General features: G+C 41.9%; 3 protein-coding genes across 4 annotated transcripts in view; all 3 read left to right on the top strand.

Moving 5' to 3' along the window:
* suco (SUN domain containing ossification factor) overlaps window positions 1-810 on the top strand; it is a 47342-nt gene extending 46532 nt beyond the window's left edge. For both annotated transcript variants that reach the window (XM_019896863.1, XM_019896864.1), the window contains one exon: window positions 1-810. This exon is cut by the window's left edge and continues 186 nt beyond it. In XM_019896863.1, coding sequence (XP_019752422.1) covers window positions 1-348 — 348 coding nt within the window. In that variant the 3' untranslated portion in view covers window positions 349-810.
* A 1616-nt stretch (window positions 811-2426) lies between these two features.
* mysm1 (Myb-like, SWIRM and MPN domains 1) lies at window positions 2427-9439 on the top strand. The gene is made up of 19 exons (XM_019897253.1): window positions 2427-2526; window positions 3293-3356; window positions 3442-3512; window positions 3636-3710; window positions 3829-3898; window positions 3980-4078; window positions 4411-4886; window positions 4968-5098; window positions 5822-5925; window positions 6030-6107; window positions 6180-6250; window positions 6391-6445; window positions 6967-7017; window positions 7839-7913; window positions 7983-8171; window positions 8241-8373; window positions 8435-8540; window positions 8750-8807; window positions 8892-9439. The coding sequence occupies exons 1-19, from the start codon at window positions 2471-2473 to the stop codon at window positions 9165-9167; spliced, it is 2238 nt and encodes a 745-aa protein (XP_019752812.1). The 5' UTR covers window positions 2427-2470; the 3' UTR covers window positions 9168-9439.
* Window positions 9440-9929: 490 nt separating this feature from the next.
* Window positions 9930-16913, top strand: oma1 (OMA1 zinc metallopeptidase; the record flags this gene model as incomplete). Its single annotated transcript, XM_019896473.1, has 8 exons — window positions 9930-10870; window positions 11773-12001; window positions 12661-12834; window positions 12924-13031; window positions 14016-14144; window positions 14710-14784; window positions 15556-15705; window positions 16875-16913. Coding segments are annotated over exons 1-8 (1209 nt in total), but the record flags the coding sequence as incomplete, so codon positions are not given.
* Between the last annotated feature and the right edge of the window lie 4 nt (window positions 16914-16917).

Consider the following 16917-nt stretch of genomic DNA (forward strand, 5'->3'; position numbering starts at 1 on the left):
CCAGCATTGCCCCCCTGCTCCTCAAAGGAGTCCCCCTCAGAGACCAGCAGCTCCAGTTCATCCAGCCACTCCGAGGAGTCTTTCGCCGGGCGCCTGCCGCCTCCTTCGCCCGTCTTCTCCTGCACAGAGTTGCCCCTGGCGGAGCCCCTCCAGCCCGCTCGACCACCCCCCGTCCCCGCCGCCAAGTCCCGGCAGGAGAGGCGCGCCACCAAACGGCGGAAGTCGCGCCAGACGGAGCTGACGGAGGGACACGTGGCCTCGCTGCCCGGCCTGCAGCAGCTCATGAAGCGTAGCAAGGAGCTCGGCGTGGGCACCATCAGGGTGACGGCGGTCAGCGGACACGTCTGAAGCTTTATATTCCAAAGAACCACATTTTTTTCCCCCCCTCGTCTCGTCCCTTGAAAAGACCTGTTAATGGTTACGTGCCTTTATGAGCCCTTGTAATCGGTGTTCAGAACACACAAATGTCTATTTGCGAGGACAAGTCCATTTGAAGCGTGCATCCACAAAGTATTCAAAGCATGTATCATAGTGAGAGAACTGAGTTACAAAATGGATTATTATATATTTTCTTCACTAGTTTGCCATTATGACTCCAGGGACCACCATCTTTGTTCACTGATTGCCTCCCAGTTCTTGTGGGTTGACTCCCTCAGCAGCCTGATGACGAAAACACTAACTTTACAATTTCACTTTTTTCAAGAACAATAAAAAAACTTGTATTCCCGTAAGTAAAATGTAAGTCTTGTTAAATGTTCGCACCTCTTCTGTCGGCTCGCAGTAAAAAAAAAACAACTAAATGACTAATTCGGACAAAAAGATACAAGTTTACTTTTTCACCTTGACAATATTGTATACATCTCATTATGACTGTTTTGTAGGCAATATTTGATGGGGTTTTTTTTTTCACAAATTTCACAGACACACATGTCTTTTCTGCAACCTTACACACTAAGTCCGAATGAGCAGTTTTATTTATCTATTTATTTGTGTTTACACACTGGCTGGCCAGTTTGAGTAGTTGAAATAATTACATCAAAAGCGAAATAATTCTTGTACATGCAAATACACTCACTGGTACGGAGGCGGAGAAGCTAGCTTGTTGACTTCACATTTAGTCTTTAAAAAAAAAAAGGTAGCAGTCACATGAGCGGACAAAATCTTCACTCTGCTGCTGCTGCTTTCTGATTGGCTGAAAATCAGCCTACACTTCACTTTTAGTTACCTCCCTTTCCTTTCTCGAATCTGCTGCATGCTATGGCCTCTATGTGCTCATCTTTAAAAAGTTTATTTGATGCATTCAAACAAAAAAGAAAGTGTTTTCTGATAGGCTGGTTGTTTCGACACATTGGGAACAATGATACCCCTCTTCACCTACTTTTTATGATGATGATTATTATTTTTTTGCACAATTTTCCCCAACTGTGAAAGAGGATTTTAATATTTTCTCATAAGCTTGGTGAGTCTGCATCTTTGTGTGTGTGTGTGTGTGTGTGTGTGTGTGTGTGTGTGTGTGTGTGTGTGTGTGTGTGTGTGTGTGTGTGTCTGTGTCTCTTGTTCATTCACTGAAAGTTTGCACGGATTTTGTTTTGAAAGGGTAACAGAGGTAAAGATGGTTGGATGGAACACTATTCATGTTATGCCAGTTGTCATTTTACCGCTTTTTTTTGTCTGTGTTCATGTGAGATGACTTATTTCTCTCGTGTTACAAGAGACTACTTTGCTTCTATTTAACACAGAGAGGCTGCTGAACGACCTCCGTTTGCACTTTTTAATGACTCCTCATGCCTTTTTTTTCTACTTTTCAAAGTGTTTTCTTTTGGTCTTCACGTTCTCTCTGCTTCCTCTGAAAAGCTGCACAGTATTTTGTTCTTTTTTTTTGAGCAGAAGTGAGTGACTACAAAACTGTAGTGCCATTAGAAACTGTGAATTTCGAAATAAAACGTTTTTTTTTCGTCTTTGACTCAGTCTTCCACGTTTCTTTTGTTTCTGTGGGTATCATGTTGCATCTGTGAAAGGAACAGGGAAGCGATACGTTCTCCGAGGGCCAGATTATACTGTAGAAAATTTGGCTCTTAGTGGCTATCTTGACAGACAGAAACACAGTCCCAACACATTTACTTGTGAGAGCGAGGAAACCCAAATGTGAATTTTTTTCATCAAGGTGGAGAGAAATATGAAAAGTTACCAAAGGGAAAGCCTGCTAGAACAGCGGACATCTATTTGATGTTAATAAGGGACTTAATATGGTGACAATGTGGGCTGACTACTATTTACGACCACGTAATGTGAGTTGGAATGTGATTGTGTTAATCCTTAACATGGCTAAATCCCAATTTATGACACGGCAGGGCTCTCCTGTCAACTGCTCTCTGCTTTAAATGATTTCGTGGCGCAGTTAGTCCCCCGAGCCACAAGGTGTCGCTGTCACTATAGGTCACCGACGGACTTTTTACGTTCCTCCTTCAAGATGGAGGACGAGGTGGATGTTGACATCGAAGGAGACGAGTTCGATGTTAATATCGGGTAATGTCCTTTTTAGTTCCGAAAATTCTCATTTATTATGGCTTTCTTGTTACAAGCCTTTCACTCGCACATCCAATTTTCGGGCTCCCGGTCGAGTAGTTTCCGTGAAACTAGCTAAAGTGAAGCGGAGCATAGTTGTGTTGAGCCTGTCAGGCTTCTGTCGTATCCTGAATGATTATTGTTAAACGAGTAAATGACCGGTTTAAGATTACGCCTAATGCACTTTATAGTAGCCTATACATCGCGAGTTTAGTTCGAACGGGTAGTTAGTATATGACCTATATAATCCTCTCAATGTATGCCACTATGCACCTTGAAAGGGCACAACCGATTGTCAAAGTGTAACACGAGTTTACACGATTTTCCTTCAAGACAAGCGCTTTTCTGCTTCAACTTTATTTTTATTAGTTTGATAAGTAGAAAAAAATGATAAAACAGCAAATACCTTCGAGTCATGTGTTGCTAACCCCCCACCATCATTTTTCAGTGTTGTGACTGAGGTTTTTTGTGACCATGTGTTTGGCTGTCAAATGTGTTTAAAATAAATGTAATTCAAGAGGGAATGTTCTTGAACTGTTCAAGCTTGTCATGTTTTTTTTTTAATTGATTTCTATGGTCTTGGTTTTGTTACTGTCTCGGTCTTGACTCCCAAAGGTTTTGGTCTTGGGCAAGACTTGGTCCCGGATAGTGTGTGTGTGCGTGTGGTTTGTGTGAGTGAGATACTAATTAGGCACTAGTGAATGATTCAGTGTTAATTCTATTACAGTGAGCAAGATCCAAAAGGGTTATTTCAGGAGCAGTCTGCGTGGAAGAATAATGTGGGCATTCTGGTAATAAACCTTTCTATTAACGGCGCTTTACTCTTCTCATACATTCTGAATCCGCTTATGTTGACAATATGTTTTTGCCATTCAGCCCTGGGAGTTGGATACGTCCATCAGCAACGAAAACCGAGAAGCTATCCACAAAATGCTACTGGAGGAGCAGTATCCTTTTTTTTTTCCCCTTCAAGGCCATGAACTCATCACACAGATCACCCATGTCTGTGCTTCATTTATCAGCTTTCGAGCCGAATTCTTGGTTGATCTTTTGTCCTAAACTACTTTTAGATACTACCTGAAAGGCCAAACGATTCCCGACCATATTTGGCCCAGTGATGCCAACAACAAGCCTAAAATGAGGAAGTAAGTACATGTACAAACAGATAGAACAGATATTTTACAGCAAAATATTTACTTGGTTCCTCAATTATACATAATCCCATCCCTTTAAACTTGTCTCACCTGCTGGCTTCCTGTTCAGATCTCCGGCTAAGACTTCCTCCTCCTCCCGATGGTCCAAACAGGAAAAAGAATTGTTTGAAGAGGGGCTGGTACGTTTTTAAAACTGATGCATCATCATCATCATCATCATCATCAAAATGAAGCATGTCGGCGGTCTTGTCGGCGTGTAGGCGCAGTTTGGGCGAAGGTGGACAAAAATTGCCAAGTTGGTGGGCAGCCGCAGTGTCCTTCAGGTCAAGAACTACGCCAGACAGTATTTGAAACACAAAGTGAGTCGTGCTCATTTCAATGGAAATTACTGCAAGTATTATTAAGGAATAATAATGATGACATTTGTGATTACAGCCCTCAAGTCATCAAGTCGATTTTATAATGTGTGCTTTTATTTATAAAATCATTTACTTTTTATTTCATCTCATATTTGTCGCGTAATTTTTTTGGTACATAGAAAGATATAAATAAAAACATCAGGTGCATTCTTTTTTCACTTGTCCAGCTTGAATAGACTTATATCCCTTTTATTTGTGTCACTCTTCTTCTCAAAAAAATGACACCAACCAAGCCCACGTTTGCTTTTTTTTTTTTTTTTGTCACCCCGCAGGCCAAGATGGCACCGGGCATGGCGGCTCCCTCTGCAAGCGCTGCACCGCCCTCACCGCACGCTCAGCCCAGCCCTGCCAACACGGTACGCATGGAGATGCTGGATGAGGACGAGGACGAAGACGTGGACATCACCGATGACCTCGGCGGCGAGGTCCAGCCCGGACCTCCGCCCGCGCCTTCGCTCGGCCTCTTGGAAGAGCCCGCCGAGGACCGGGAGGCTGAAACGTCAACAGGGTCCACGCGGGCGGAGGAAGAAGAGAGGGAGCATACTGCAGAGCCTTACGGACAGGAAGAAGATCACGAGGAAGAGGAGGAGGAGGAAGAGGAGCTCAATGTGCCGGAGCAGGAAGTGGAGCTGGACGTGGAATGCATCAGCGAGGACGAAAAGCAAGCCATCCCGGAGTTCTTCGAGGGACGGCCTTCCAAGACACCCGAGAGATATCTGAAGATCCGCAACTACATCCTGGACCAGTGGTGAAGCCAGAAAACACTTTTAAGTACGTAGCGCACAGTAGGAGCGTGCGGACCGCTAACGCCGTTGTGGTGATATCACAGGCTGAAGAGCAAACCCAAGTACCTGAACAAGACCTCGGTGCGGCCCGGCTTGAAGAACTGCGGAGACGTCAACTGCATCGGGAGGATCCACACGTACCTGGAGCTCATTGGCGCCATTAACTTCAACTGCGGTAGGAATCCATCCATTTTCCATTTTCCGATCCGCTTATCCTCACAAGGGTCGCGGGGGATGCTGGAGCCTATCCCAGCCGACTTCAGGCAGGAGGCGGGGAACACCCTGAGCCGGTTGCCAGCCAATCGCAGGGCACACAGAGACGAACAACCATCCGCGCTCACATTCACATCGAGGAACAATTTAGAGTGTTGCATCAACCTGCCATGCATGTTTTTGGAATGCGGGAGGAAACCGAAGTACCCGGAGAGACCCACGCAGGCACGGGGAGAACATGTAAACTCCACACGATAAGGCCGGAGCCAGAATTGAATCCCGGCACCTCCGCACTGTGAGGCCCACGTGCTAACCAGTCGACCACTGTGCCGCCATTTATATTTCAGTTTGTTTGGAATTGTTTTGGTGCACGGTGGACATCTGCCTCACTGTTCTGAGACCGCGGGTTCGATTCCGGCTTGCAGCCTTCCTGTGAAGAGTTTGCATGTTCTCCCCCTTATGTGTGTTTTCTCCCAGTGCTCTGGTCTCCTCACAAATCCCCAAAGCATATTCTGCACTTATGTCTTTGTTATTTACATTTTCTGATCACAATTTTTTTATCTGCGATGTCCTTATTATTTATAAATTAATCTGTATTCATTTATTGTTGACCTATTATTCATTCATATTTTTTATTATTATTTTTTTTAATCTTTATTTTGTATGAAATTTTCTGATTTGTCAGAGCAAGCGGTGTATAATCGGCCCCGGGTGGCAGACCGCACGAAGCAGAAGGAGGGCAAAGACGTGCGGGAGGCCTATCAGCTGGCCCAAAGGTTACAGAGTATGGTAAAGTGGCCATTTTTGTCATCCTTTGCCGGAATACGAATGTGACTATTATAGCATTTAAACATGAACGCCCACAAATTTCCTGGTTGCTTGTGTGCCGGCAGCGGACCAGAAAGCGACGCGTGAGAGACACGTGGGGAAACTGGTGTGACGCCAAAGACTTGGAGGGACAAACATATGAGGTGTGTAACTCACACGCGCATAAATTTCATTTCATTTCATGACGCTAGCATCTTCATCTTTGTTATTGTTAGCATCTTAGCGCCGTGGAGCTGGCCATGCATAGACAGCGCCCCAAAGCCTGCAAAATGTTCAGACACAGAGGGTGAGCGGCAAACTTACGTCTCTCACACACACACACACACACACACACACACACACACACACACACACACACACATTTCCAAACGTCATCCATTGTGTTTGGTAACAAGCACCGTCCATGTTACTTGTGACTTGTTTTAGGTCTTTTGATCCCTTCCAGCTCATTCCATGTAGGTGCTTTGGAGAGGACGCACAGGTCGGTGACTATCACGAGAAGGAATCTCCTTTAAACCCATAAATTTTCTTTACAGTAATATGTCCTCCCTTAGTCTGATCACGGAATTCTGATTAATAATGACTTTGTGAGATAAGCGGTAAAAGCCACCGTTTTTTTGTCCATCTCAGGGGGCGGCCATTGTGCCACTCTGTGTTGACTGAAAATGACTTCACAGTCGCTCAGGGCTCAGGTAACGACCAATCACGGATCACCTGTTTTGTGAAGTTGAGCCATGATTTCGTGAACCCCGAGCGACAATGATGTCATTTTCAGTCGACGGCCACTGTCAAAATGGCTGTCCTTTGAGATGGACAAAAACGGGTGAATTGTACTGCTTAGCTCTTATGCCACAAACACAATATTAATCAGAATAACATGTTTAGACTAGCGCGACTGCATATAACTTATTTTTGGCACAGGCGATTTTGCCACTTGACTTCTTCCCCTTTAATAACTCACGTTGAAACAATAAAGTTCTCATCACCATGTAATTTTTCCAGGAACCATTCAGAGTCATTGTGTGTGCTGAGACGCTGCTGATTATGGACATGGTAAGCACGCGTTCATACAAACTAATGTGGTTAGCAATAAATAAATAAATAAATAAATATTGAGAGAAAAAAATGTCCAGTAATGTTATGGAAATGATGTCCCTCATATTGTGAGCACATTTTATTTGTTGCATGAATCACCTCATATTCCAGGACAAAATTTAAAATTTTACAATATTAAAGTACCATAGCATTGTGATGACATAAAAAGGGTAACAATTGAGTTGTACTTTCATGTATTTTTTTAACGTACCAGTAAATGACAAGAAAATGTGTAATTTTGCAATAATTATCTTACTGTATATTGTCAAGTGCTTTTTCTGTTTACCCTTTACATGATCATATGACACGACAAAACAACAGCATCATTTTGTGGGACTCAAATCGTAATTTTATAAGAGTAAAAAATGTTATCTTACAACAATAAAATTGTACTATCATGATCATTTTGCGCTTTAAAATTACACCATTTCCTCACAATAACCCCGCTTCAGTTTTGTAAAACTGCTTTTTTTTTTTTTTTGTTTTTTGTTAAAGTACAAAGTTTTAAACCTTCATTTTACGGCAACAAGTGTATGATATTACGATCATGAATGATGTCCAATACAAGAGCCGTACCCGTTTCGATTTGACAACATTTCTCCACAAAATTTAACAGATTTGATTGATTTTTACCTAACTGATGACATTGGTTTTCTTCCTTTTTTTTCCTCTTTTTTTTAAAAATTTTTTTAACAGCTTTGTAGGATGTCTTTCCATTGATCATGTGTTCTTAATGAAATGAATGCACTGACCTTATTTTTTTTTTCCCCCCCGGTCAGCATGCTCACGTGTCTCGAGGCGAGGTGATCGGTCTTCTTGGAGGAACTTTCAACGAGGAGGATAAAGTGTTGAAGGTGGGGAGTACGTTGTTGAATATGAACACAGACGTCATGGGGACTTGACGGACACACGCGTGCGCCTAGATCTGCGCGGCGGAGCCGTGCAACAGCGTGAGTACGGGGCTCCAGTGCGAGATGGACCCTCTGTCTCAGACGCAGGCCTGCGACGTGCTCTCCTCTCTGGGCTTCAGCGTGGTGGGTTGGTACCACTCCCACCCGTCCTTCCACCCAAACCCGTCCGTGCGCGACATCAACACGCAGGACCAGTTCCAGGTGACGTGAAACAAAAATTGGCCCGCTCTTCCTCGAGCACAAGTTTATTCACTTCGATTTTATTTCTAGAGTTATTTCTCCCGCGGTGGTGCTCCGTTTATCGGGATGATCGTGAGCCCATACGACCCGGCCAATCCCTCCCCCCATTCCCAAACCACCTGCTTGTTGGTCAAGGAGTGCCAAGACCCGCCGGCACCTCAAAGTATGTTGAAATCAAACCATTTTACCGGCTCAATTATTTAACATTTTGTGTTTCTTCACAGAGCTTCCCTACAAATTTGACTTCCTGCCATCACAGGACATCCCAGACTGGGATCAGTCTTTAAGAAGAGCTCTGTGGATCATCCACAAATACTCCCGAACATCAGGGTGAGAAATCCAACTCCACGTCCACCATTTTGGTTTGATTAATCGGCTTGCCGATGCAATAGGCTGGAAGCAAATGCCACATTTACAGTATTGACAAGGTCATTCAGATTGTAAAAATTTCATCAAGAAGCTCATTGCATCATAACCTCAAATTGTCTTTTATTGGAGAGATGTACCCCTCTAGTGTATTTCTGACGTTTTCTTTCTAGGAGTGTGCGCATGGAGCGATTTTTCCGGAGAGACTCCCACCTCACCTGTCTGGAAAAGGTAACGACACACATCCATCAAGCGAATATCACTCTTAAAGGGACAGTGTACCATTTTTTGTTCTCCACGTTCTTATACGTTCAGATGCTGTCGTCGCTGGCGAGGTACCTGGAGCCGCTGCCCGACGAGAACGAAGAGGGAGAAGCCTTCCTCACTCAAATCCACGCTCTCTTCCTTTCTGACTTCATCGCCCAGCAGCCCATTGAAGGCGAGCACCAGGAGAGCAATACGTCAAGTAATTCGCCCGCACCCGTGAGTTTGGGAGATGTCGAAGAGGATTCGGGAGGCGACGAAACCCACTCGAGCAACATACTGCATCTTGGCTCTGTGCTGTCCACTGGACATGACTATTTACTCTGATATGATTGTATTTAGAATGCTACATTTGTATATACTTTTTTTTTAACCAATATATTATGCAACTATATTTCCACTGAGATTTTAAATACATTCTGGACATACAATACACTGAACTCTCTAGAAGAAAAAGTTGCTTATTTGTATACACAGTTTCAAGTGACCCGATATACAGGTTTTTCAAAACACGATCTGTTGCTCAACGTTTTTTTTTTTTAACTTGCAAGGAAAGATCTGAGAGGGCGAGACGGTGGCAGTAAACTTTTTAAAAAATGTGAAGTGGGCCTGCTTACTTTACACGCATGCTTAATGTACTGTCAAACTAAACATAAAACAAAGAAAATCATACCACATGACTTTGCTTTGGGAAATTTTTGTAGCTTATTGCTAATAATCCAAAATGACATAAAAGGGCTAATGGCAAATATGTCACGGTGTTACAACCGTTTAAACAATGGATAACCAACATTGCTGAGCCATTGTGACCATTTTCTTTACGTAGGCACAGGTAATATACATGTAAATATAAAGACACTCTCACTGGAAGGAACCACATTGTGAAAGCATGATTCCAATACATAAACTATTAGCATTCTGTTTCATGTGTTACTGATGGATATTTGTATCAAGTCATAGAGTAAAGTGCTATTTTTCTTTTACAATATTTTTCTTGTTAGTGGTAGGATTACTTTTCATTTTTACTTAGATATTACTACATGCATTTTGCATTATACTGCTCTTAATTATTACTCGAGTCACACTATTCATAAAGTACAAACCGTTCTTAAAATTACTCATTTGGTACAAAATGATATTTTTAATTTTTATACTTTTTTTTTAACTGGAACACTTCTGACGAGCTGGTTTCGAAGGGGATTTAGGTAGTTCTTACGATGTATACTGTTTATAAAAAATATGAATGATATCACTGCGAAAAAACATGGTAAAACCGATTAATTTAACTTTGGATTTTAAAATAAAATTCCTCTTGACCGGAACTTGCCTACTCGGAACCTTTGTTTCTTCTCGGGACTTTTCGCACGGACTTATTTTCTCGGGGGGTGGACTTCGTTTTTGATGAGTTGCGGTATTTGTTATAATTAACATTACTGCAAATATTAATGACGAAAACGGAAGAGTAAACAAATCAAAATTATAATTGACATTTTTTGACCGTAGGGGTCACCCGAAAGGTGAAATAATTCTTCTGGACTTATTTACGGGAAGACTTATTCTGCTCGGTGGAACAAGTTACAATTCTCCTCGCATATGATTAAATTCAACGCCCTTTTGTTTTAAACAGCACAAAACATGTCTTCGACCGAAACTCGGTCAAATGTCACCAAGGTTACAAGGAACTCGCGTGACATTGACAGCCAGTGACTTGCAGCGAAGACCTCCATGATGTTTCCTTTCTTAAGAGGGCTTCCGCGAGTTCACCTGACGCGACACCTCCTGGGGTGCCCGCAGTCCCTCTCATTGACAGCTCCTCGCCGGCTTCGATACGGAGCCACTCGCGGCGGCGGACCCGTTTTGCCTTCACACGGCACCACCGGGACGGGCTTGGCCAAAACTGCTCCCCCACTTCCAGTTCCATCATGTGTGGCTCAGTTTCGTACCTCGACCCGTGTGAAGGCCTTACCGGCTCCTCTCATCTGGATGGTGCTCAAGCCTGTTCAAAAGCTCACGGCCATCATACTGGGCAGGTATGTTATCATGTTTAATATCACGAGTAGATTTCTCAGACCAGAAAATAATATTAATATTTTAGGGACTCCGTAACAGTACTAGAAACCTTCTAAAAATGTATAAAATCTTCTAAAATTGATATTTTTATAATTTTATATTTTTCAGATTGTGTTGCACGTGTGTTGGGTCAGAATAATGGTGTAAAAAAATTAATTTGCTCGATCTCAGTTTTTTTTTAATGTCATAAAATCCTTACATTTGAAGAGGGGTGTGTAAACTGTGTATATGTGCTATATTTTGACATTTTTAAGACTAGAAAATGACTGCAGGAAATTATAAAAATATTTATTTTGACTTTAGTACCTTTTTCAACATTTTTATAAAATGATAGCAAGCTATCAAAATACGTTTTTACTTTTTCAACCCAGTACACATTTGCAGGAATTTACAAATATATTTTCTAACATGAGTGCTTTCTTCTGAAATGGTTCAGAAGGAAATCAGGAGACGGTTATTGTACTTACTGGTGTTTCTTTTTTTTTCACCATACTTTTATCACTGCTGGAAAGTACAAGAATATTTTTTGTACTTTTTTCCAATTTTTCAATAAAATGGTCCTTTGATTGGAAAATCCATTTGCGATTGGCTGACAACCAGTTCAGGGTATACCCCGCCTACTGCCTGATGACCGCTTGGATAGACTCCTGCATGCCCATGACCGTCGTGACTATAAGCAGCTCAGGTAATGATGGATGGAGGAAAATCCATCATACAGGGTACATACCAAGATTAATAGTAAAACTACTTGGATATTGAGATTTTCTTAAGAGCAGAATAAAAAAGTAACAACAAATACGAAAAAAGAAAATACAATGTAAATACATATGAGTGTATCACATGACTTGACATCTCACTGCAGGAGTCTAAGGAAGTGGTGGGTGGCGCTGCCTGACAATCGGCGTCAGCTCTTCCGCCAGTGGGCATGGCAGCGGCGCTGGCGGCTGGTGGTGGCAGCAGGCGTGGGCGCCGTTATCACGATCCTCCTCCTCCTCACGCACTTGGATCAATCGCCGGTGACTGGCCGCACGCGCCTTTTGGTGTTCAGCAGGCAGAACTACATGGAGCTGGCGGCCTTCACTTCAGAGGCGGTGAGGCGTCTCCGTGCTTTTACATGGAAATAATTGTGACACTTTTATCTGCTGTTCGGGTTTAAAGTCACAGTGAAGCTCAAATGGAACGACATTTGAAGAGATGTAGATATGATCTAGAAGCACTATTTAAAAAAATAAAAATCCAGAAATTAAATTTAGTAGAATAAAATCCTCTATTCAAAATTACAATGATTCAAAAATACGTACAAAAAAACAAACTATTCAAAATTACAATGATTCAAAAATACGTACAAAAAAACAAACTATTAAAAAAATTACAACAAATGCATAAAATCTATGTTTTTATTTAAACAAAACAAAAACAAAATCTAGAAATACTATTTTTTAATTACAAAAGTAATGACTGAGACAATGGTTAAAATGTAATAAAATCTTGAAATGTTTTTAAAATGCAAATAAAAATCTAAAAAAATTTAATGAGTTACGCGTTTGAATACCTAAAATCAACCCAAGTAAATAAGCTACTTCAATTGTAGCCTCTTTTATACAATACCTCTTTATTTATATAGTGGTGTCATAACACCTGCAGCTGTAGCAAATCGCTTTGCAGAACATTTACACAAAATAGCCCCAAATTCATTTTGCTAACAAGGAATGAGTTGTATGTTTAACGATGGATAACTTCCCGTGTGCAGTACATGGAGGAGTTTGGCGATCGGCTGCTCCCGGAGAGCGACGCTCGTCACCGTGTGGTTGAGCAGGTGGTACAGCACCTGGCCCGGCGTAACCAGGACCTCGCCGAAATGGCCGACGTGGACTGGAGCGTCCATGTGGTGCAGAGTGACAACAGCAATGCCTTTGTGCTCCCGGTTGGCGACCGTACTCGACATCATCATCACCATCACAAAAAAATCTGATTAAAATTCATATTTTGTTTTTTTTGGGGTTGTTGTTACAGAATGGCAAAGTGTTCATGTTCACCGGCATGCTGGAAGCTGTGGCAGATGTCCACCAGCTCACCATCGTACTTGGACACGAAATGGCTCATGCTCTTCTGGGACACGCCGTAAGTCACAACATGGCAGCCGATAAAAGAGCTGCGATCCAAAATGTGATGCAACTTTGTTGATATAGCACATTTTATAACAGCTGCACCTGTAGCAAAGCACTTGACTGATAAATAGCAACAATACAACAACAAAGGAAAATGACCAAATGAGTGTATGATACCAATGAAGTAAGATTGCTTTTCGGAAATTATCTCTGCCAAACCAAAACATTGTGGTTGTAAAATAATCAACATTAGTATATCCCTCTGCTCCTCTTGGGTGATTTATTTAATAAAAATTATAATAATTATAAATTGGCAACCAGTTCAGGGTGTCCCCCGCCTATTTTGACGAATTCCTGGTCAAATTATGTATCGATAAAATAATGAGAGAAGAAAAACAAAGAGGACAAAAATGAGAACACATATAAAATAACAATCACAATAATTATGGATTTTAGTATTTTTTTCTGTATTGTGGTTAAAGCAGATAAAATGCATCGGTCAGCGTTAACAACAACACAGCACAGTTTAGAATGCAAATGTTTTCTTTTACATTTCTTTTTTTTAAAGTCCTTTAAGCTAATTTCATTGTTTGTATTGCAAATATTTTTACTGGTAAATGAATTGCAATCATCATACAATTCCGCCTTTAGCCCATTAAAAAGCCATTTGAAACGGCGTAAACATCCCATTCGTGTTGTTTTTGGTGGCGGGGTTGCGGCCGGCGAGTGTTTACGGCCTCGTTAAAAGTCCATTCTCGTTGTGGCCGTGAACGAGTGTGCCGTCAACTCGTGCAGTTTGGGGAGTTTCAAGCTGGGAGGAGGCTTGTAATTAGATTAAGGCAATGAGTAGCCACAGGACGCCTGATTGACCCAGCTACTCACTCCACCGTTGGATTGCGTCAAATGCCCTGGTCCTCCTCCGCCCCTTGTCACATTCTCCTCTTAACCTGACCTCGGTCTTGACCTCCCTCTTCTCCATCACCTCGTCCTCCTGCAGGCGGAGCAGGCGAGCCTGTCTCACGTGGTGGACCTCCTGTCCGTGGTCCTGCTGGCCGCCATCTGGGCCGTGTGTCCCCGCGACAGCCTGGCGCTGCTGGGTCAGTGGGCCCAGGACAAGCTCACACAGGTGACTGGCATTCACTATATATTAATAGGAAGATGAATGTATGCATTGGAATCTCAAAGGGCGATTGTGGTCTGTTACGTAAGAAAAAAAAAAAAGAACTAGTTTCTACCACTATTACTAAATAGTCGGGCTGGACGATTATGGAAAAAATAATTATGATTATTTTGATTGCGATTGAAATCACGATGATTAAGATGCTTATTCACTGATTTCCAAACGTTGTATTTATTCAACTACTCAAAACTATCATCTTCAGAGCCTCGTGCCCATCCAGTCATGAAGCACAATATTCTGTGAGCCTTGAAAGACCAATCAGAATGCTGTGAATTGGCTGGCATTCATGAGGTTTTCTTTTTTGAAAATGGCTGGCATTGAAAGAGTTCAAATCAAAGACATTTCTGAAGTCTAAAGACATTTGACAGGAGAGGGAGGATGTACTTCTGGTGCCACCAAAGTTTAGTGCATTAGTGGTCCAAACATCTGACCAATCTGTCAATATTTCATGAATGCTGATGCATCGCATTCCATGAAACTTACACGATCATCTGTGTGGCGCCCCGTGCAGTTGATGTTCAACCGTCCATACAGTAGGAAGCTGGAGGCGGAGGCGGATCAAGTTGGCTTGCAGTTGGCGGCGAAGGTCAGCGATTGACTTGGTTACAGTTACTGAAACTGCACACACTGTTCATTTCATTCAAATGTATTCTGTTTGTTTAAAAACCCGAGGAGAAAGTAAAATCAATATCTGATCCAGCAGAAACAAATATAGATTAATATAAAATAGTAAACCTCATTTACAAATTAATTTACATAATAAGTGGAAAAATCTAAAGTAATTGTTTACATCTGTCACTTCCAAAAATGTTTACAAATGAGAATACACCTTGTTAATATTAAAATACAATTTTTAATGAAAAATTAAAGAAATTATTACATAATTCATAAAATCACACGATTGGACATAAAATAGGTTACATCTGAAATTATGATTATTAATAATAAAATCAAGTTAATTGATTACTCTTTCAATAGTGAAGTACAATAAATCAATAAAACCACTGTTTGAAATCTCAAACAAGTAGAAACAAAACAAATGAATGCTTGAACATCGAATTTAACCAAAAAAGTAAATAAATAGTAAACATACATGTGAAGTTTTTAATCATTTCACATTAAATACGAAACTAAAGTACACGAACAAATCTTGACGTCCCCTTCATTCATTGTCATTTCAAAATGTGCCACTAGGGGGCACCATTGTCAAAGAAATCAAACGATGCCTGAGCTCACTGGTACAATTTATAACATTTGGCGGCCGTGTGTGTGTGCGTGTGCGTGCGTGTGCGTGTGTGTGTGTGTGTCTGTGTGTGTGTTTGCATGCGTGTGAGCGCGTGCGTGTGCGCGTGCTCAGGCTTGTGCGGACGTGCGTGCTGGCCCGGTCTTCTGGCAGCAGATGGAGATAAGGGAGCAGCTGAGTGGAGAGCCAAGCCTACCTGAGTGGCTGTCCACGCATCCGTCACACAAGAACCGCGTGACGCAACTGGACCGCCTCGTGCCTCAAGTACACACACACACACACACACACACACACACACACACACACACACACACACACACACACACACACACACTTGCATGCACGCGCACACGCCCTCACGCACAATGTGTATCACGTGTTTTTGTAAAGCAAAAGACAACACGCAGGACCTCCACGGTTTATAAGTTTTTCAAGGAGCTAATGAAGCGTCTGGAGAGATGAACGATTGCCTGCAGCAGGCTTGGGAGAGGAGGAAGGATGGCAAAGGTGCACTGGGTTATTTTCTTTCATTTTATTTTATTTTTTCCTCCTCTCCACTCCAAAAAAAAAAAATCCAGGATATCTGCTTAAGTTTACATCCTGGAGGCGAGCGAGCTGTGTGGCTTAGCGACACAATCAGACGTATCTGCGGGCTAGGCGGAAGCTCCTGTGGAAGCATCAGCATCCACAGTCATTATTTTTGTGTGTGTGTGTGTGTGTGTGTGTGTGTGTGTGTGTGTGTGTGTGTGTGTGTGTGAGAGAGATGGTTTTAACCTTGAGTCGGCTCACCAACCGGCAAAGACGAGCAGATGGCTAAACAAGAATTTTTGCTTGCCTGCGTCGTCTCGTGCTCGGCTGATGGAAAAAGTGACGGGATACAGCTTTGCGGCAGTCCACATAGTTGCTTCAGTCCCTCAAAAATCCACTTTTGCGTGCTTTTTAATCTGTAAATTATATCGGAAAAGTAAATGTCATCATCATCAAATCATAATACAACAAGTCATACATTTAATAATTGAAAGACAAAAATAGAACAACATAGTGGATTCAAATAAAAATAAATACAAATAAGGTTGTTAAAGCACTTTATATGAAGTTCAGAAATTGCAATAATATTATTAAATTCGCATCAAATTAGATATCTGCAAGGCGAGGTAAAGTAACGAGACAAAAGAAGAAAAAAAAAAGATGACACATTAAATCCTGAAATGAAAGCGTTTAAATAATAATTGACATTGTTTTTAAAAAATGGGGATCTTGGTTTTTTTAATTTTTTTTTTTTTTTTTTTTTAATCATGATCAGACAATCCTTCAAAATCTGTTGGACTCTTGATTTCAAAAGACAGCTTGGAGGAATAACCTGCCAATCCGCTTCACATATCAGCAAATGGACGGTGTGATCAAATCAATCAGGGTCTCGTCCGCTTGTGTAGGCATTGGAGTTGAGGGAACGCTGCGTGTGTCCCGCCCTGCCGC

Source organism: Hippocampus comes, unplaced genomic scaffold, assembly GCF_001891065.2.
Source record: "Hippocampus comes isolate QL1 unplaced genomic scaffold, H_comes_QL1_v1.1 scaffold22, whole genome shotgun sequence".
In the NCBI taxonomy this organism is placed as follows: domain Eukaryota; kingdom Metazoa; phylum Chordata; class Actinopteri; order Syngnathiformes; family Syngnathidae; genus Hippocampus; species Hippocampus comes.